Consider the following 22,952-nt stretch of genomic DNA (forward strand, 5'->3'; position numbering starts at 1 on the left):
CGATGGATGGGAAAGGATAGCAAAAGTGTGCGGGAGGAGTAAAGAGAGAGAGGTGAAAACGACCCGCAGGCGCCACCGCGAGGCCACGCAAGGAAAGCAAACCAAACGAGGCGTAGCGGGGAGGCTCCCTCTCGTCAACGAGATGGAGTAGGCATGTCAGCGGTGGGATTTGAACCCACGAGTGCGAACACAGTAGAACTTGAGTCTACCCCCTTAGACCGCTCGGGCACACTGACGATAAAAATTACACTGCCACCACAAAATCACACCCACACATTCACACCAACCGCCAACCATGACGACGCGGGAAACGATCCTACACACACCGAACACCAACCAACAAACACCACACACCAACCAACAAACACCAACCACCAACCAACAAACACCAACCACCAACCAACCTACCGCCTGTATCGTCATCTCACACGCAGCCTCACCCCGTGCGCCACACACACGCCAGAAGACAGACTGCCACGGCCCACAGCAAAAACAACTGCACATTAATTGCACCATCTGCTACCACACTCCAGCGACACCACACGCCTTTCGACATCCAATGCCAACTCGCCGAGGGCGGTAGGCGCGACATATCGCCTGCGACGCTGATCACACGCACGCAAGATAATCGCCGTGACTCGCACCTATTTTCCGTTACAGCTCCGTCTGCGAATATGGCGGCCGGCTGGCTGTACACATGACCAGACAACCAACTCCATCTTACCACCCATAACGAGCGAAGAGGGAAGCGTAAAAAGCGACGTAGCGCTGCAGTATGTTCTCGACCGCTGGCGAAATGACCGACTAAGGCCTATGCTGCCGAAGATTGGGACAAGATCATACCTCCCTCTATAAGAACACCCGCGAGAAGGCAACAAGCCTAGATATGTTGTCACAACCTGGTTATTCAAAGCCGCCCTCCCCCACTTCCACCACCACCTTCGCTTACCGAAACGCGTCTGCCAGACCGAACCCACACGGATCCCACGACACGACCTGTCACGGCTTGGTGGACAATGCGCAGCCCGTGTTGATTGCCAGTCACGCTTTCATCGAGCGCACCTGTTTCGACATTGATGCTACAGTCCGGCTGGGCCTCTCTACCGTGTGTGTTGGGTCTTTCAGGTCTGGCTTGCACCTTTCTGTTTCGGTCGTGCGTTGGTGTTCGCTCATCCAAGGAGTGTGGTATCTGGCGTAACACGTTGAGAAGAGAGCTGAAGGCATTGTACGCGCGGCTCGAGGCTGAGGAGATACAAGATAAAGTGTGGAGCGCACCCGATGGATGGGAAAGGATAGCAAAAGTGTGCGGGAGGAGTAAAGAGAGAGAGGTGAAAACGACCCGCAGGCGCCACCGCGAGGCCACGCAAGGAAAGCAAACCAAACGAGGCGTAGCGGGGAGGCTCCCTCTCGTCAACGAGATGGAGTAGGCATGTCAGCGGTGGGATTTGAACCCACGAGTGCGAACACAGTAGAACTTGAGTCTACCCCCTTAGACCGCTCGGGCACACTGACGATAAAAATTACACTGCCACCACAAAATCACACCCACACATTCACACCAACCGCCAACCATGACGACGCGGGAAACGATCCTACACACACAAACACCATACACCGAACACCAACCAACAAACACCAACCACCAACCAACCTACCGCCTGTATCGTCATCTCACACGCAGCCTCACCCCGTGCGCCACACACACGCCAGAAGACAGACTGCCACGGCCCACAGCAAAAACAACTGCACATTAATGGCACCATCTGCTACCACACTCCAGCGACACCACACGCCTTTCGACATCCAATGCCAACTCGCCGAGGGCGGTAGGCGCGACATATCGCCTGCGACGCTGATCACACGCACGCAAGATAATCGCCGTGACTCGCACCTATTTTCCGTTACAGCTCCGTCTGCGAATATGGCGGCCGGCTGGCTGTACACATGATCAGACAACCAACTCCATCTTACCACCCATAACGAGCGAAGAGGGAAGCGTAAAAAGCGACGTAGCGCTGCAGTATGTTCTCGACCGCTGGCGAAATGACCGACTAAGGCCTATGCTGCCGAAGATTGGGACAAGATCATACCTCCCTCTATAAGAACACCCGCGAGAAGGCAACAAGCCTAGATATGTTGTCACAACCTGGTTATTCAAAGCCGCCCTCCCCCACTTCCACCACCACCTTCGCTTACCGAAACGCGTCTGCCAGACCGAACCCACACGGATCCCACGACACGACCTGTCACGGCTTGGTGGACAATGCGCAGCCCGTGTTGATTGCCAGTCACGCTTTCATCGAGCGCACCTGTTTCGACATTGATGCTACAGTCCGGCTGGGCCTCTCTACCGTGTGTGTTGGGTCTTTCAGGTCTGGCTTGCACCTTTCTGTTTCGGTCGTGCGTTGGTGTTCGCTCATCCAAGGAGTGTGGTATCTGGCGTAACACGTTGAGAAGAGAGCTGAAGGCATTGTACGCGCGGCTCGAGGCTGAGGAGATACAAGATAAAGTGTGGAGCGCACCCGATGGATGGGAAAGGATAGCAAAAGTGTGCGGGAGGAGTAAAGAGAGAGAGGTGAAAACGACCCGCAGGCGCCACCGCGAGGCCACGCAAGGAAAGCAAACCAAACGAGGCGTAGCGGGGAGGCTCCCTCTCGTCAACGAGATGGAGTAGGCATGTCAGCGGTGGGATTTGAACCCACGAGTGCGAACACAGTAGAACTTGAGTCTACCCCCTTAGACCGCTCGGGCACACTGACGATAAAAATTACACTGCCACCACAAAATCACACCCACACATTGACACCAACCGCCAACCATGACGACGCGGGAAACGATCCTACACACACAAACACCATACACCGAACACCAACCAACAACCACCAACCAACCTACCGCCTGTATCGTCATCTCACACGCAGCCTCACCCCGTGCGCCACACACACGCCAGAAGACAGACTGCCACGGCCCACAGCAAAAACAACTGCACATTAATTGCACCATCTGCTACCACACTCCAGCGACACCACACGCCTTTCGACATCCAATGCCAACTCGCCGAGGGCGGTAGGCGCGACATATCGCCTGCGACGCTGATCACACGCACGCAAGATAATCGCCGTGACTCGCACCTATTTTCCGTTACAGCTCCGTCTGCGAATATGGCGGCCGGCTGGCTGTACACATGACCAGACAACCAACTCCATCTTACCACCCATAACGAGCGAAGAGGGAAGCGTAAAAAGCGACGTAGCGCTGCAGTATGTTCTCGACCGCTGGCGAAATGACCGACTAAGGCCTATGCTGCCGAAGATTGGGACAAGATCATACCTCCCTCTATAAGAACACCCGCGAGAAGGCAACAAGCCTAGATATGTTGTCACAACCTGGTTATTCAAAGCCGCCCTCCCCCACTTCCACCACCACCTTCGCTTACCGAAACGCGTCTGCCAGACCGAACCCACACGGATCCCACGACACGACCTGTCACGGCTTGGTGGACAATGCGCAGCCCGTGTTGATTGCCAGTCACGCTTTCATCGAGCGCACCTGTTTCGACATTGATGCTACAGTCCGGCTGGGCCTCTCTACCGTGTGTGTTGGGTCTTTCAGGTCTGGCTTGCACCTTTCTGTTTCGGTCGTGCGTTGGTGTTCGCTCATCCAAGGAGTGTGGTATCTGGCGTAACACGTTGAGAAGAGAGCTGAAGGCATTGTACGCGCGGCTCGAGGCTGAGGAGATACAAGATAAAGTGTGGAGCGCACCCGATGGATGGGAAAGGATAGCAAAAGTGTGCGGGAGGAGTAAAGAGAGAGAGGTGAAAACGACCCGCAGGCGCCACCGCGAGGCCACGCAAGGAAAGCAAACCAAACGAGGCGTAGCGGGGAGGCTCCCTCTCGTCAACGAGATGGAGTAGGCATGTCAGCGGTGGGATTTGAACCCACGAGTGCGAACACAGTAGAACTTGAGTCTACCCCCTTAGACCGCTCGGGCACACTGACGATAAAAATTACACTGCCACCACAAAATCACACCCACACATTCACACCAACCGCCAACCATGACGACGCGGGAAACGATCCTACACACACAAACACCATACACCGAACACCAACCAACAACCACCAACCAACCTACCGCCTGTATCGTCATCTCACACGCAGCCTCACCCCGTGCGCCATACACACGCCAGAAGACAGACTGCCACGGCCCACAGCAAAAACAACTGCACATTAATTGCACCATCTGCTACCACACTCCAGCGACACCACACGCCTTTCGACATCCAATGCCAACTCGCCGAGGGCGGTAGGCGCGACATATCGCCTGCGACGCTGATCACACGCACGCAAGATAATCGCCGTGACTCGCACCTATTTTCCGTTACAGCTCCGTCTGCGAATATGGCGGCCGGCTGGCTGTACACATGACCAGACAACCAACTCCATCTTACCACCCATAACGAGCGAAGAGGGAAGCGTAAAAAGCGACGTAGCGCTGCAGTATGTTCTCGACCGCTGGCGAAATGACCGACTAAGGCCTATGCTGCCGAAGATTGGGACAAGATCATACCTCCCTCTATAAGAACACCCGCGAGAAGGCAACAAGCCTAGATATGTTGTCACAACCTGGTTATTCAAAGCCGCCCTCCCCCACTTCCACCACCACCTTCGCTTACCGAAACGCGTCTGCCAGACCGAACCCACACGGATCCCACGACACGACCTGTCACGGCTTGGTGGACAATGCGCAGCCCGTGTTGATTGCCAGTCACGCTTTCATCGAGCGCACCTGTTTCGACATTGATGCTACAGTCCGGCTGGGCCTCTCTACCGTGTGTGTTGGGTCTTTCAGGTCTGGCTTGCACCTTTCTGTTTCGGTCGTGCGTTGGTGTTCGCTCATCCAAGGAGTGTGGTATCTGGCGTAACACGTTGAGAAGAGAGCTGAAGGCATTGTACGCGCGGCTCGAGGCTGAGGAGATACAAGATAAAGTGTGGAGCGCACCCGATGGATGGGAAAGGATAGCAAAAGTGTGCGGGAGGAGTAAAGAGAGAGAGGTGAAAACGACCCGCAGGCGCCACCGCGAGGCCACGCAAGGAAAGCAAACCAAACGAGGCGTAGCGGGGAGGCTCCCTCTCGTCAACGAGATGGAGTAGGCATGTCAGCGGTGGGATTTGAACCCACGAGTGCGAACACAGTAGAACTTGAGTCTACCCCCTTAGACCGCTCGGGCACACTGACGATAAAAATTACACTGCCACCACAAAATCACACCCACACATTGACACCAACCGCCAACCATGACGACGCGGGAAACGATCCTACACACACAAACACCATACACCGAACACCAACCAACAAACACCAACCACCAACCAACCTACCGCCTGTATCGTCATCTCACACGCAGCCTCACCCCGTGCGCCACACACACGCCAGAAGACAGACTGCCACGGCCCACAGCAAAAACAACTGCACATTAATTGCACCATCTGCTACCACACTCCAGCGACACCACACGCCTTTCGACATCCAATGCCAACTCGCCGAGGGCGGTAGGCGCGACATATCGCCTGCGACGCTGATCACACGCACGCAAGATAATCGCCGTGACTCGCACCTATTTTCCGTTACAGCTCCGTCTGCGAATATGGCGGCCGGCTGGCTGTACACATGACCAGACAACCAACTCCATCTTACCACCCATAACGAGCGAAGAGGGAAGCGTAAAAAGCGACGTAGCGCTGCAGTATGTTCTCGACCGCTGGCGAAATGACCGACTAAGGCCTATGCTGCCGAAGATTGGGACAAGATCATACCTCCCTCTATAAGAACACCCGCGAGAAGGCAACAAGCCTAGATATGTTGTCACAACCTGGTTATTCAAAGCCGCCCTCCCCCACTTCCACCACCACCTTCGCTTACCGAAACGCGTCTGCCAGACCGAACCCACACGGATCCCACGACACGACCTGTCACGGCTTGGTGGACAATGCGCAGCCCGTGTTGATTGCCAGTCACGCTTTCATCGAGCGCACCTGTTTCGACATTGATGCTACAGTCCGGCTGGGCCTCTCTACCGTGTGTGTTGGGTCTTTCAGGTCTGGCTTGCACCTTTCTGTTTCGGTCGTGCGTTGGTGTTCGCTCATCCAAGGAGTGTGGTATCTGGCGTAACACGTTGAGAAGAGAGCTGAAGGCATTGTACGCGCGGCTCGAGGCTGAGGAGATACAAGATAAAGTGTGGAGCGCACCCGATGGATGGGAAAGGATAGCAAAAGTGTGCGGGAGGAGTAAAGAGAGAGAGGTGAAAACGACCCGCAGGCGCCACCGCGAGGCCACGCAAGGAAAGCAAACCAAACGAGGCGTAGCGGGGAGGCTCCCTCTCGTCAACGAGATGGAGTAGGCATGTCAGCGGTGGGATTTGAACCCACGAGTGCGAACACAGTAGAACTTGAGTCTACCCCCTTAGACCGCTCGGGCACACTGACGATAAAAATTACACTGCCACCACAAAATCACACCCACACATTGACACCAACCGCCAACCATGACGACGCGGGAAACGATCCTACACACACAAACACCATACACCGAACACCAACCAACAAACACCAACCACCAACCAACCTACCGCCTGTATCGTCATCTCACACGCAGCCTCACCCCGTGCGCCACACACACGCCAGAAGACAGACTGCCACGGCCCACAGCAAAAACAACTGCACATTAATTGCACCATCTGCTACCACACTCCAGCGACACCACACGCCTTTCGACATCCAATGCCAACTCGCCGAGGGCGGTAGGCGCGACATATCGCCTGCGACGCTGATCACACGCACGCAAGATAATCGCCGTGACTCGCACCTATTTTCCGTTACAGCTCCGTCTGCGAATATGGCGGCCGGCTGGCTGTACACATGACCAGACAACCAACTCCATCTTACCACCCATAACGAGCGAAGAGGGAAGCGTAAAAAGCGACGTAGCGCTGCAGTATGTTCTCGACCGCTGGCGAAATGACCGACTAAGGCCTATGCTGCCGAAGATTGGGACAAGATCATACCTCCCTCTATAAGAACACCCGCGAGAAGGCAACAAGCCTAGATATGTTGTCACAACCTGGTTATTCAAAGCCGCCCTCCCCCACTTCCACCACCACCTTCGCTTACCGAAACGCGTCTGCCAGACCGAACCCACACGGATCCCACGACACGACCTGTCACGGCTTGGTGGACAATGCGCAGCCCGTGTTGATTGCCAGTCACGCTTTCATCGAGCGCACCTGTTTCGACATTGATGCTACAGTCCGGCTGGGCCTCTCTACCGTGTGTGTTGGGTCTTTCAGGTCTGGCTTGCACCTTTCTGTTTCGGTCGTGCGTTGGTGTTCGCTCATCCAAGGAGTGTGGTATCTGGCGTAACACGTTGAGAAGAGAGCTGAAGGCATTGTACGCGCGGCTCGAGGCTGAGGAGATACAAGATAAAGTGTGGAGCGCACCCGATGGATGGGAAAGGATAGCAAAAGTGTGCGGGAGGAGTAAAGAGAGAGAGGTGAAAACGACCCGCAGGCGCCACCGCGAGGCCACGCAAGGAAAGCAAACCAAACGAGGCGTAGCGGGGAGGCTCCCTCTCGTCAACGAGATGGAGTAGGCATGTCAGCGGTGGGATTTGAACCCACGAGTGCGAACACAGTAGAACTTGAGTCTACCCCCTTAGACCGCTCGGGCACACTGACGATAAAAATTACACTGCCACCACAAAATCACACCCACACATTCACACCAACCGCCAACCATGACGACGCGGGAAACGATCCTACACACACAAACACCACACACCGAACACCAACCAACAAACACCAACCACCAACCAACCTACCGCCTGTATCGTCATCTCACACGCAGCCTCACCCCGTGCGCCACACACACGCCAGAAGACAGACTGCCACGGCCCACAGCAAAAACAACTGCACATTAATTGCACCATCTGCTACCACACTCCAGCGACACCACACGCCTTTCGACATCCAATGCCAACTCGCCGAGGGCGGTAGGCGCGACATATCGCCTGCGACGCTGATCACACGCACGCAAGATAATCGCCGTGACTCGCACCTATTTTCCGTTACAGCTCCGTCTGCGAATATGGCGGCCGGCTGGCTGTACACATGACCAGACAACCAACTCCATCTTACCACCCATAACGAGCGAAGAGGGAAGCGTAAAAAGCGACGTAGCGCTGCAATATGTTCTCGACCGCTGGCGAAATGACCGACTAAGGCCTATGCTGCCGAAGATTGGGACAAGATCATACCTCCCTCTATAAGAACACCCGCGAGAAGGCAACAAGCCTAGATATGTTGTCACAACCTGGTTATTCAAAGCCGCCCTCCCCCACTTCCACCACCACCTTCGCTTACCGAAACGCGTCTGCCAGACCGAACCCACACGGATCCCACGACACGACCTGTCACGGCTTGGTGGACAATGCGCAGCCCGTGTTGATTGCCAGTCACGCTTTCATCGAGCGCACCTGTTTCGACATTGATGCTACAGTCCGGCTGGGCCTCTCTACCGTGTGTGTTGGGTCTTTCAGGTCTGGCTTGCACCTTTCTGTTTCGGTCGTGCGTTGGTGTTCGCTCATCCAAGGAGTGTGGTATCTGGCGTAACACGTTGAGAAGAGAGCTGAAGGCATTGTACGCGCGGCTCGAGGCTGAGGAGATACAAGATAAAGTGTGGAGCGCACCCGATGGATGGGAAAGGATAGCAAAAGTGTGCGGGAGGAGTAAAGAGAGAGAGGTGAAAACGACCCGCAGGCGCCACCGCGAGGCCACGCAAGGAAAGCAAACCAAACGAGGCGTAGCGGGGAGGCTCCCTCTCGTCAACGAGATGGAGTAGGCATGTCAGCGGTGGGATTTGAACCCACGAGTGCGAACACAGTAGAACTTGAGTCTACCCCCTTAGACCGCTCGGGCACACTGACGATAAAAATTACACTGCCACCACAAAATCACACCCACACATTCACACCAACCGCCAACCATGACGACGCGGGAAACGATCCTACACACACAAACACCACACACCGAACACCAACCAACAAACACCAACCACCAACCAACCTACCGCCTGTATCGTCATCTCACACGCAGCCTCACCCCGTGCGCCACACACACGCCAGAAGACAGACTGCCACGGCCCACAGCAAAAACAACTGCACATTAATTGCACCATCTGCTACCACACTCCAGCGACACCACACGCCTTTCGACATCCAATGCCAACTCGCCGAGGGCGGTAGGCGCGACATATCGCCTGCGACGCTGATCACACGCACGCAAGATAATCGCCGTGACTCGCACCTATTTTCCGTTACAGCTCCGTCTGCGAATATGGCGGCCGGCTGGCTGTACACATGACCAGACAACCAACTCCATCTTACCACCCATAACGAGCGAAGAGGGAAGCGTAAAAAGCGACGTAGCGCTGCAATATGTTCTCGACCGCTGGCGAAATGACCGACTAAGGCCTATGCTGCCGAAGATTGGGACAAGATCATACCTCCCTCTATAAGAACACCCGCGAGAAGGCAACAAGCCTAGATATGTTGTCACAACCTGGTTATTCAAAGCCGCCCTCCCCCACTTCCACCACCACCTTCGCTTACCGAAACGCGTCTGCCAGACCGAACCCACACGGATCCCACGACACGACCTGTCACGGCTTGGTGGACAATGCGCAGCCCGTGTTGATTGCCAGTCACGCTTTCATCGAGCGCACCTGTTTCGACATTGATGCTACAGTCCGGCTGGGCCTCTCTACCGTGTGTGTTGGGTCTTTCAGGTCTGGCTTGCACCTTTCTGTTTCGGTCGTGCGTTGGTGTTCGCTCATCCAAGGAGTGTGGTATCTGGCGTAACACGTTGAGAAGAGAGCTGAAGGCATTGTACGCGCGGCTCGAGGCTGAGGAGATACAAGATAAAGTGTGGAGCGCACCCGATGGATGGGAAAGGATAGCAAAAGTGTGCGGGAGGAGTAAAGAGAGAGAGGTGAAAACGACCCGCAGGCGCCACCGCGAGGCCACGCAAGGAAAGCAAACCAAACGAGGCGTAGCGGGGAGGCTCCCTCTCGTCAACGAGATGGAGTAGGCATGTCAGCGGTGGGATTTGAACCCACGAGTGCGAACACAGTAGAACTTGAGTCTACCCCCTTAGACCGCTCGGGCACACTGACGATAAAAATTACACTGCCACCACAAAATCACACCCACACATTGACACCAACCGCCAACCATGACGACGCGGGAAACGATCCTACACACACACCGAACACCAACCAACAAACACCACACACCAACCAACAAACACCAACCACCAACCAACAAACACCAACCACCAACCAACCTACCGCCTGTATCGTCATCTCACACGCAGCCTCACCCCGTGCGCCACACACACGCCAGAAGACAGACTGCCACGGCCCACAGCAAAAACAACTGCACATTAATTGCACCATCTGCTACCACACTCCAGCGACACCACACGCCTTTCGACATCCAATGCCAACTCGCCGAGGGCGGTAGGCGCGACATATCGCCTGCGACGCTGATCACACGCACGCAAGATAATCGCCGTGACTCGCACCTATTTTCCGTTACAGCTCCGTCTGCGAATATGGCGGCCGGCTGGCTGTACACATGACCAGACAACCAACTCCATCTTACCACCCATAACGAGCGAAGAGGGAAGCGTAAAAAGCGACGTAGCGCTGCAATATGTTCTCGACCGCTGGCGAAATGACCGACTAAGGCCTATGCTGCCGAAGATTGGGACAAGATCATACCTCCCTCTATAAGAACACCCGCGAGAAGGCAACAAGCCTAGATATGTTGTCACAACCTGGTTATTCAAAGCCGCCCTCCCCCACTTCCACCACCACCTTCGCTTACCGAAACGCGTCTGCCAGACCGAACCCACACGGATCCCACGACACGACCTGTCACGGCTTGGTGGACAATGCGCAGCCCGTGTTGATTGCCAGTCACGCTTTCATCGAGCGCACCTGTTTCGACATTGATGCTACAGTCCGGCTGGGCCTCTCTACCGTGTGTGTTGGGTCTTTCAGGTCTGGCTTGCACCTTTCTGTTTCGGTCGTGCGTTGGTGTTCGCTCATCCAAGGAGTGTGGTATCTGGCGTAACACGTTGAGAAGAGAGCTGAAGGCATTGTACGCGCGGCTCGAGGCTGAGGAGATACAAGATAAAGTGTGGAGCGCACCCGATGGATGGGAAAGGATAGCAAAAGTGTGCGGGAGGAGTAAAGAGAGAGAGGTGAAAACGACCCGCAGGCGCCACCGCGAGGCCACGCAAGGAAAGCAAACCAAACGAGGCGTAGCGGGGAGGCTCCCTCTCGTCAACGAGATGGAGTAGGCATGTCAGCGGTGGGATTTGAACCCACGAGTGCGAACACAGTAGAACTTGAGTCTACCCCCTTAGACCGCTCGGGCACACTGACGATAAAAATTACACTGCCACCACAAAATCACACCCACACATTGACACCAACCGCCAACCATGACGACGCGGGAAACGATCCTACACACACAAACACCACACACCGAACACCAACCAACAAACACCACACACCAACCAACAAACACCACACACCAACCAACAAACACCAACCACCAACCAACCTACCGCCTGTATCGTCATCTCACACGCAGCCTCACCCCGTGCGCCACACACACGCCAGAAGACAGACTGCCACGGCCCACAGCAAAAACAACTGCACATTAATTGCACCATCTGCTACCACACTCCAGCGACACCACACGCCTTTCGACATCCAATGCCAACTCGCCGAGGGCGGTAGGCGCGACATATCGCCTGCGACGCTGATCACACGCACGCAAGATAATCGCCGTGACTCGCACCTATTTTCCGTTACAGCTCCGTCTGCGAATATGGCGGCCGGCTGGCTGTACACATGACCAGACAACCAACTCCATCTTACCACCCATAACGAGCGAAGAGGGAAGCGTAAAAAGCGACGTAGCGCTGCAATATGTTCTCGACCGCTGGCGAAATGACCGACTAAGGCCTATGCTGCCGAAGATTGGGACAAGATCATACCTCCCTCTATAAGAACACCCGCGAGAAGGCAACAAGCCTAGATATGTTGTCACAACCTGGTTATTCAAAGCCGCCCTCCCCCACTTCCACCACCACCTTCGCTTACCGAAACGCGTCTGCCAGACCGAACCCACACGGATCCCACGACACGACCTGTCACGGCTTGGTGGACAATGCGCAGCCCGTGTTGATTGCCAGTCACGCTTTCATCGAGCGCACCTGTTTCGACATTGATGCTACAGTCCGGCTGGGCCTCTCTACCGTGTGTGTTGGGTCTTTCAGGTCTGGCTTGCACCTTTCTGTTTCGGTCGTGCGTTGGTGTTCGCTCATCCAAGGAGTGTGGTATCTGGCGTAACACGTTGAGAAGAGAGCTGAAGGCATTGTACGCGCGGCTCGAGGCTGAGGAGATACAAGATAAAGTGTGGAGCGCACCCGATGGATGGGAAAGGATAGCAAAAGTGTGCGGGAGGAGTAAAGAGAGAGAGGTGAAAACGACCCGCAGGCGCCACCGCGAGGCCACGCAAGGAAAGCAAACCAAACGAGGCGTAGCGGGGAGGCTCCCTCTCGTCAACGAGATGGAGTAGGCATGTCAGCGGTGGGATTTGAACCCACGAGTGCGAACACAGTAGAACTTGAGTCTACCCCCTTAGACCGCTCGGGCACACTGACGATAAAAATTACACTGCCACCACAAAATCACACCCACACATTCACACCAACCGCCAACCATGACGACGCGGGAAACGATCCTACACACACACCGAACACCAACCAACAAACACCACACACCAACCAACAAACACCAACCACCAACCAACCTACCGCCTGTATCGTCATCTCACACGCAGCCTCACCCCGTGCGCCACACACACGCCAGAAGACAGACTGCCACGGCCCACAGCAAAAACAACTGCACATTAATGGCACCATCTGCTACCACACTCCAGCGACACCACACGCCTTTCGACATCCAATGCCAACTCGCCGAGGGCGGTAGGCGCGACATATCGCCTGCGACGCTGATCACACGCACGCAAGATAATCGCCGTGACTCGCACCTATTTTCCGTTACAGCTCCGTCTGCGAATATGGCGGCCGGCTGGCTGTACACATGACCAGACAACCAACTCCATCTTACCACCCATAACGAGCGAAGAGGGAAGCGTAAAAAGCGACGTAGCGCTGCAGTATGTTCTCGACCGCTGGCGAAATGACCGACTAAGGCCTATGCTGCCGAAGATTGGGACAAGATCATACCTCCCTCTATAAGAACACCCGCGAGAAGGCAACAAGCCTAGATATGTTGTCACAACCTGGTTATTCAAAGCCGCCCTCCCCCACTTCCACCACCACCTTCGCTTACCGAAACGCGTCTGCCAGACCGAACCCACACGGATCCCACGACACGACCTGTCACGGCTTGGTGGACAATGCGCAGCCCGTGTTGATTGCCAGTCACGCTTTCATCGAGCGCACCTGTTTCGACATTGATGCTACAGTCCGGCTGGGCCTCTCTACCGTGTGTGTTGGGTCTTTCAGGTCTGGCTTGCACCTTTCTGTTTCGGTCGTGCGTTGGTGTTCGCTCATCCAAGGAGTGTGGTATCTGGCGTAACACGTTGAGAAGAGAGCTGAAGGCATTGTACGCGCGGCTCGAGGCTGAGGAGATACAAGATAAAGTGTGGAGCGCACCCGATGGATGGGAAAGGATAGCAAAAGTGTGCGGGAGGAGTAAAGAGAGAGAGGTGAAAACGACCCGCAGGCGCCACCGCGAGGCCACGCAAGGAAAGCAAACCAAACGAGGCGTAGCGGGGAGGCTCCCTCTCGTCAACGAGATGGAGTAGGCATGTCAGCGGTGGGATTTGAACCCACGAGTGCGAACACAGTAGAACTTGAGTCTACCCCCTTAGACCGCTCGGGCACACTGACGATAAAAATTACACTGCCACCACAAAATCACACCCACACATTCACACCAACCGCCAACCATGACGACGCGGGAAACGATCCTACACACACAAACACCATACACCGAACACCAACCAACAAACACCAACCACCAACCAACCTACCGCCTGTATCGTCATCTCACACGCAGCCTCACCCCGTGCGCCACACACACGCCAGAAGACAGACTGCCACGGCCCACAGCAAAAACAACTGCACATTAATGGCACCATCTGCTACCACACTCCAGCGACACCACACGCCTTTCGACATCCAATGCCAACTCGCCGAGGGCGGTAGGCGCGACATATCGCCTGCGACGCTGATCACACGCACGCAAGATAATCGCCGTGACTCGCACCTATTTTCCGTTACAGCTCCGTCTGCGAATATGGCGGCCGGCTGGCTGTACACATGATCAGACAACCAACTCCATCTTACCACCCATAACGAGCGAAGAGGGAAGCGTAAAAGCGACGTAGCGCTGCAGTATGTTCTCGACCGCTGGCGAAATGACCGACTAAGGCCTATGCTGCCGAAGATTGGGACAAGATCATACCTCCCTCTATAAGAACACCCGCGAGAAGGCAACAAGCCTAGATATGTTGTCACAACCTGGTTATTCAAAGCCGCCCTCCCCCACTTCCACCACCACCTTCGCTTACCGAAACGCGTCTGCCAGACCGAACCCACACGGATCCCACGACACGACCTGTCACGGCTTGGTGGACAATGCGCAGCCCGTGTTGATTGCCAGTCACGCTTTCATCGAGCGCACCTGTTTCGACATTGATGCTACAGTCCGGCTGGGCCTCTCTACCGTGTGTGTTGGGTCTTTCAGGTCTGGCTTGCACCTTTCTGTTTCGGTCGTGCGTTGGTGTTCGCTCATCCAAGGAGTGTGGTATCTGGCGTAACACGTTGAGAAGAGAGCTGAAGGCATTGTACGCGCGGCTCGAGGCTGAGGAGATACAAGATAAAGTGTGGAGCGCACCCGATGGATGGGAAAGGATAGCAAAAGTGTGCGGGAGGAGTAAAGAGAGAGAGGTGAAAACGACCCGCAGGCGCCACCGCGAGGCCACGCAAGGAAAGCAAACCAAACGAGGCGTAGCGGGGAGGCTCCCTCTCGTCAACGAGATGGAGTAGGCATGTCAGCGGTGGGATTTGAACCCACGAGTGCGAACACAGTAGAACTTGAGTCTACCCCCTTAGACCGCTCGGGCACACTGACGATAAAAATTACACTGCCACCACAAAATCACACCCACACATTCACACCAACCGCCAACCATGACGACGCGGGAAACGATCCTACACACACAAACACCACACACCGAACACCAACCAACAAACACCAACCACCAACCAACCTACCGCCTGTATCGTCATCTCACACGCAGCCTCACCCCGTGCGCCACACACACGCCAGAAGACAGACTGCCACGGCCCACAGCAAAAACAACTGCACATTAATGGCACCATCTGCTACCACACTCCAGCGACACCACACGCCTTTCGACATCCAATGCCAACTCGCCGAGGGCGGTAGGCGCGACATATCGCCTGCGACGCTGATCACACGCACGCAAGATAATCGCCGTGACTCGCACCTATTTTCCGTTACAGCTCCGTCTGCGAATATGGCGGCCGGCTGGCTGTACACATGATCAGACAACCAACTCCATCTTACCACCCATAACGAGCGAAGAGGGAAGCGTAAAAAGCGACGTAGCGCTGCAGTATGTTCTCGACCGCTGGCGAAATGACCGACTAAGGCCTATGCTGCCGAAGATTGGGACAAGATCATACCTCCCTCTATAAGAACACCCGCGAGAAGGCAACAAGCCTAGATATGTTGTCACAACCTGGTTATTCAAAGCCGCCCTCCCCCACTTCCACCACCACCTTCGCTTACCGAAACGCGTCTGCCAGACCGAACCCACACGGATCCCACGACACGACCTGTCACGGCTTGGTGGACAATGCGCAGCCCGTGTTGATTGCCAGTCACGCTTTCATCGAGCGCACCTGTTTCGACATTGATGCTACAGTCCGGCTGGGCCTCTCTACCGTGTGTGTTGGGTCTTTCAGGTCTGGCTTGCACCTTTCTGTTTCGGTCGTGCGTTGGTGTTCGCTCATCCAAGGAGTGTGGTATCTGGCGTAACACGTTGAGAAGAGAGCTGAAGGCATTGTACGCGCGGCTCGAGGCTGAGGAGATACAAGATAAAGTGTGGAGCGCACCCGATGGATGGGAAAGGATAGCAAAAGTGTGCGGGAGGAGTAAAGAGAGAGAGGTGAAAACGACCCGCAGGCGCCACCGCGAGGCCACGCAAGGAAAGCAAACCAAACGAGGCGTAGCGGGGAGGCTCCCTCTCGTCAACGAGATGGAGTAGGCATGTCAGCGGTGGGATTTGAACCCACGAGTGCGAACACAGTAGAACTTGAGTCTACCCCCTTAGACCGCTCGGGCACACTGACGATAAAAATTACACTGCCACCACAAAATCACACCCACACATTGACACCAACCGCCAACCATGACGACGCGGGAAACGATCCTACACACACACCGAACACCAACCAACAAACACCACACACCAACCAACAAACACCAACCACCAACCAACAAACACCAACCACCAACCAACCTACCGCCTGTATCGTCATCTCACACGCAGCCTCACCCCGTGCGCCACACACACGCCAGAAGACAGACTGCCACGGCCCACAGCAAAAACAACTGCACATTAATTGCACCATCTGCTACCACACTCCAGCGACACCACACGCCTTTCGACATCCAATGCCAACTCGCCGAGGGCGGTAGGCGCGACATATCGCCTGCGACGCTGATCACACGCACGCAAGATAATCGCCGTGACTCGCACCTATTTTCCGTTACAGCTCCGTCTGCGAATATGGCGGCCGGCTGGCTGTACACATGATCAGACAACCAACTCCATCTTACCACCCATAACGAGCGAAGAGGGAAGCGTAAAAAGCGACGTAGCGCTGCAGTATGTTCTCGACCGCTGGCGAAATGACCGACTAAGGCCTATGCTGCCGAAGATTGGGACAAGATCATACCTCCCTCTATAAGAACACCCGCGAGAAGGCAACAAGCCTAGATATGTTGTCACAACCTGGTTATTCAAAGCCGCCCTCCCCCACTTCCACCACCACCTTCGCTTACCGAAACGCGTCTGCCAGACCGAACCCACACGGATCCCACGACACGACCTGTCACGGCTTGGTGGACAATGCGCAGCCCGTGTTGATTGCCAGTCACGCTTTCATCGAGCGCACCTGTTTCGACATTGATGCTACAGTCCGGCTGGGCCTCTCTACCGTGTGTGTTGGGTCTTTCAGGTCTGGCTTGCACCTTTCTGTTTCGGTCGTGCGTTGGTGTTCGCTCATCCAAGGAGTGTGGTATCTGGCGTAACACGTTGAGAAGAGAGCTGAAGGCATTGTACGCGCGGCTCGAGGCTGAGGAGATACAAGATAAAGTGTGGAGCGCACCCGATGGATGGGAAAGGATAGCAAAAGTGTGCGGGAGGAATAAAGAGAGAGAGGTGAAAACGACCCGCAGGCGCCACCGCGAGGCCACGCAAGGAAAGCAAACCAAACGAGGCGTAGCGGGGAGGCTCCCTCTCGTCAACGAGATGGAGTAGGCATGTCAGCGGTGGGATTTGAACCCACGAGTGCGAACACAGTAGAACTTGAGTCTACCCCCTTAGACCGCTCGGGCACACTGACGATAAAAATTACACTGCCACCACAAAATCACACCCACACATTCACACCAACCGCCAACCATGACGACGCGGGAAACGATCCTACACACACACCGAACACCAACCAACAAACACCACACACCAACCAACAAACACCAACCACCAACCAACCTACCGCCTGTATCGTCATCTCACACGCAGCCTCACCCCGTGCGCCACACACACGCCAGAAGACAGACTGCCACGGCCCACAGCAAAAACAACTGCACATTAATTGCACCATCTGCTACCACACTCCAGCGACACCACACGCCTTTCGACATCCAATGCCAACTCGCCGAGGGCGGTAGGCGCGACATATCGCCTGCGACGCTGATCACACGCACGCAAGATAATCGCCGTGACTCGCACCTATTTTCCGTTACAGCTCCGTCTGCGAATATGGCGGCCGGCTGGCTGTACACATGATCAGACAACCAACTCCATCTTACCACCCATAACGAGCGAAGAGGGAAGCGTAAAAAGCGACGTAGCGCTGCAGTATGTTCTCGACCGCTGGCGAAATGACCGACTAAGGCCTATGCTGCCGAAGATTGGGACAAGATCATACCTCCCTCTATAAGAACACCCGCGAGAAGGCAACAAGCCTAGATATGTTGTCACAACCTGGTTATTCAAAGCCGCCCTCCCCCACTTCCACCACCACCTTCGCTTACCGAAACGCGTCTGCCAGACCGAACCCACACGGATCCCACGACACGACCTGTCACGGCTTGGTGGACAATGCGCAGCCCGTGTTGATTGCCAGTCACGCTTTCATCGAGCGCACCTGTTTCGACATTGATGCTACAGTCCGGCTGGGCCTCTCTACCGTGTGTGTTGGGTCTTTCAGGTCTGGCTTGCACCTTTCTGTTTCGGTCGTGCGTTGGTGTTCGCTCATCCAAGGAGTGTGGTATCTGGCGTAACACGTTGAGAAGAGAGCTGAAGGCATTGTACGCGCGGCTCGAGGCTGAGGAGATACAAGATAAAGTGTGGAGCGCACCCGATGGATGGGAAAGGATAGCAAAAGTGTGCGGGAGGAATAAAGAGAGAGAGGTGAAAACGACCCGCAGGCGCCACCGCGAGGCCACGCAAGGAAAGCAAACCAAACGAGGCGTAGCGGGGAGGCTCCCTCTCGTCAACGAGATGGAGTAGGCATGTCAGCGGTGGGATTTGAACCCACGAGTGCGAACACAGTAGAACTTGAGTCTACCCCCTTAGACCGCTCGGGCACACTGACGATAAAAATTACACTGCCACCACAAAATCACACCCACACATTCACACCAACCGCCAACCATGACGACGCGGGAAACGATCCTACACACACACCGAACACCAACCAACAAACACCACACACCAACCAACAAACACCAACCACCAACCAACCTACCGCCTGTATCGTCATCTCACACGCAGCCTCACCCCGTGCGCCACACACACGCCAGAAGACAGACTGCCACGGCCCACAGCAAAAACAACTGCACATTAATTGCACCATCTGCTACCACACTCCAGCGACACCACACGCCTTTCGACATCCAATGCCAACTCGCCGAGGGCGGTAGGCGCGACATATCGCCTGCGACGCTGATCACACGCACGCAAGATAATCGCCGTGACTCGCACCTATTTTCCGTTACAGCTCCGTCTGCGAATATGGCGGCCGGCTGGCTGTACACATGATCAGACAACCAACTCCATCTTACCACCCATAACGAGCGAAGAGGGAAGCGTAAAAAGCGACGTAGCGCTGCAGTATGTTCTCGACCGCTGGCGAAATGACCGACTAAGGCCTATGCTGCCGAAGATTGGGACAAGATCATACCTCCCTCTATAAGAACACCCGCGAGAAGGCAACAAGCCTAGATATGTTGTCACAACCTGGTTATTCAAAGCCGCCCTCCCCCACTTCCACCACCACCTTCGCTTACCGAAACGCGTCTGCCAGACCGAACCCACACGGATCCCACGACACGACCTGTCACGGCTTGGTGGACAATGCGCAGCCCGTGTTGATTGCCAGTCACGCTTTCATCGAGCGCACCTGTTTCGACATTGATGCTACAGTCCGGCTGGGCCTCTCTACCGTGTGTGTTGGGTCTTTCAGGTCTGGCTTGCACCTTTCTGTTTCGGTCGTGCGTTGGTGTTCGCTCATCCAAGGAGTGTGGTATCTGGCGTAACACGTTGAGAAGAGAGCTGAAGGCATTGTACGCGCGGCTCGAGGCTGAGGAGATACAAGATAAAGTGTGGAGCGCACCCGATGGATGGGAAAGGATAGCAAAAGTGTGCGGGAGGAATAAAGAGAGAGAGGTGAAAACGACCCGCAGGCGCCACCGCGAGGCCACGCAAGGAAAGCAAACCAAACGAGGCGTAGCGGGGAGGCTCCCTCTCGTCAACGAGATGGAGTAGGCATGTCAGCGGTGGGATTTGAACCCACGAGTGCGAACACAGTAGAACTTGAGTCTACCCCCTTAGACCGCTCGGGCACACTGACGATAAAAATTACACTGCCACCACAAAATCACACCCACACATTCACACCAACCGCCAACCATGACGACGCGGGAAACGATCCTACACACACAAACACCACACACCGAACACCAACCAACAAACACCACACACCAACCAACAAACACCAACCACCAACCAACCTACCGCCTGTATCGTCATCTCACACGCAGCCTCACCCCGTGCGCACAAGAGTACGTACACACACGGTTCTTTGACCATGATAGCAGAAGCAATCGAAGGATTCGCAAGTGAACGTACTGGTATTATAGAAAGAATAGAGCTAAATGCATTGAATTTTGTTTGGAAAAGAGGGCACATCAGATAACATCAGGCCGAAAATTCTTGCAACATCGTCCTAAGTGGCGTCACCGGCGCTCTCATCCACAGCTTCATCAAGACGACACTTCTCCTCTGCAGCACTGCCACGACCGCCCTCCACCACCGTAGATTCGTCAGGTGCATCTTCACCCTCTGCAAGAGCGTCGAGACTGTAACAACGTTATGATCGAACTCTACCTCCATAACAAACCTCCCTCCTACCGAACTGCGCCGCAGCCACCCTCCATCTCCGTACCAGTAGCGTCACCGTCACCTTTCTCCGAGACATCGTCATCTGCGCGATCCGCTGCATCTTCTTGTATCTTATCAGCTAATGGAGACGCCCTCTCCTCATTCAATGGCCTGGCTTCTTGAAGGGCGGTAATCATCTTGCAAATCCTGCGGATATCGAACGCTCAGTCCATCTGGGGTAGACACTAAAAAATATATGTTAACATGTTGTATGCGTGCTGCCTACGCGAAGCCTTTCTCAGTCAGGTCCTTGTGGCTGCAAAAGAAAATCTGCGTCCACGTACTGGTTGGCGCCACGACACTTCTGGTGGCGGAAGAGGGGGATTAACCCCCATATAAAAATCAAGACTGATTCAATCTATAGTCTCGATCCTATTAACTCTGCTCACTCTGTTTCAGCCTTGCTGAATTTGGTTTCTCGCTTTGGCTGGCAAATCTCTTAGCTCCTTTGTGCCCAGATCCGGCGATCGTTTGAATTGGAGGGAGAATGTCGGTCTCCTCAAGATCTTCGTCGAGTTGTATTTGAATCCAGGTGTCCTCACATCCATACCCCTTGATATATGACTCAACATTGTAGCATCCATCGCATGCTCTCCAGTCCGTCGAACTTGATTAGAGCAGCAAGCAAGTGCCGACATGGAAGGCTGAACTGATGAATGAACGAACACGTGCACGTTCTGTATTCGATGTTCACTCACTTGTGTCGAGCATTCGTACGACAGTTTGACGACAGTGCTAACTAAGTGATACCATTGGTCAAAAGTATCCGGCAAGTACGACAAAACTGAAGCAGAGCGTTCAAGTAAGTGCATTTATGCTTGGCGTCCTCTCTTCCTCATCTAAATGCTACGTTGTTGTTCTGTTCATGTTCTGTCTCCCTAACTAGACAAAGCATTGTCGTGATCTTGAATTGTGTTATCCGACGAGAGCGACGAGAAGAGCTAATCGGCAGACCGTTCACCCCAGTAATACACAGCATCGATGCCTGCTGTACAGTCTTATAGGTAGGTGGTTGCGCTCCAGTCTCGCGTTCAATTGCTACAGAAACGTGCTGCATCATAGTTCGTCATTCTGAATAGGTTTGCCGCTTCCTCCTCGTAGATAGATCACCTGTGCTGACCGACTTCAGCGGAGGATATCCAGCGCTCTCATTGTCAAACCACCAAAGATGTCATGCGTGAAGCACATCTGTGCTGGGGAATTCGAATGACTCGGGAAGAGTATGCACCTTGCCATCACTCGGCCCGAAGGAAACGGTAATGCGAGTCCTGTTCCATGTGGCGATTGGATGATGGTGGACTCACATAACTGGCTGCTTTCTCCGATCACACGACGTAACGTCATTTCGAGCTGCTGCTGCGTAATTCCGCCTCCGCATATCCCTTTTTCTCTAATAACTTTGCAAACCGAACAGCAAGAGATTCCGGCAGAGCACATACTGTTGCATGTATCTTCTCCTGCAGTCCAAGCATTACCACTTGAGGCGGGATCCCAGTTGCTGCCACCCAGGGGAGTTGACATGCACAAGCTGCGCTTTCAGACGCTCCTCCAACCCGTCATCTCTAAAAAGAGAGATAATTTGAAGGGAATGCGTAGCTGGTAGTGATGCTTGTAGATAATCGATATGGAAGACCAATGACGCTAGGCATAGCTTCAGAATAGGTACCATGCTGCATTCCGATGCCAATGCTGGAAACACGATCTCGATGCCTTCTCGAACAACTGGATGGGAGCTGTCTTTAAAATGAGGTGGAAGGACAGAGAATTGAGCGTCATTCAGCGGAAGTTCTGCGACCACTCTGTCAAGAAACTGATCGCCAGCTGCCTCGTATCGGAAGTATATATCCTGAACGCCACCAAGGGACCAACCGCATCGCAGACAAATGCTAACTATCGATGGACCCTCGGTATTTCCGTTGCACGCAAATGTCGCCACGACCTTTCGCACTGAACGAGTTCCATAATTTTTGTCACCGTCGCCATGGCTCACGACACGGGCGAAAGCCTTTTGAAATCGGTTGCGCTG

The 22,952-nt window shown here is 54.6% G+C and overlaps 1 protein-coding gene across 1 annotated transcript; it reads right to left on the reverse strand.

Annotated features, from left to right (window-relative positions):
* Positions 1-20,711: 20,711 nt before the first annotated feature.
* Positions 20,712-21,063, reverse strand: KRP23_1283 (uncharacterized protein; the record flags this gene model as incomplete). The annotated part of the gene is made up of 2 exons (XM_067883360.1): positions 20,712-20,844; positions 20,897-21,063. The coding sequence occupies 2 exons, from the start codon at positions 21,061-21,063 to the stop codon at positions 20,712-20,714; spliced, it is 300 nt and encodes a 99-aa protein (XP_067751855.1).
* Between the last annotated feature and the right edge of the window lie 1,889 nt (positions 21,064-22,952).

The sequence above is a fragment of the Phytophthora ramorum genome (genome assembly GCF_020800215.1).
Source record: "Phytophthora ramorum isolate Pr-102 chromosome Unknown Phyram_PR-102_s0001, whole genome shotgun sequence".
In the NCBI taxonomy this organism is placed as follows: Eukaryota; Oomycota; class Peronosporomycetes; order Peronosporales; family Peronosporaceae; genus Phytophthora; species Phytophthora ramorum.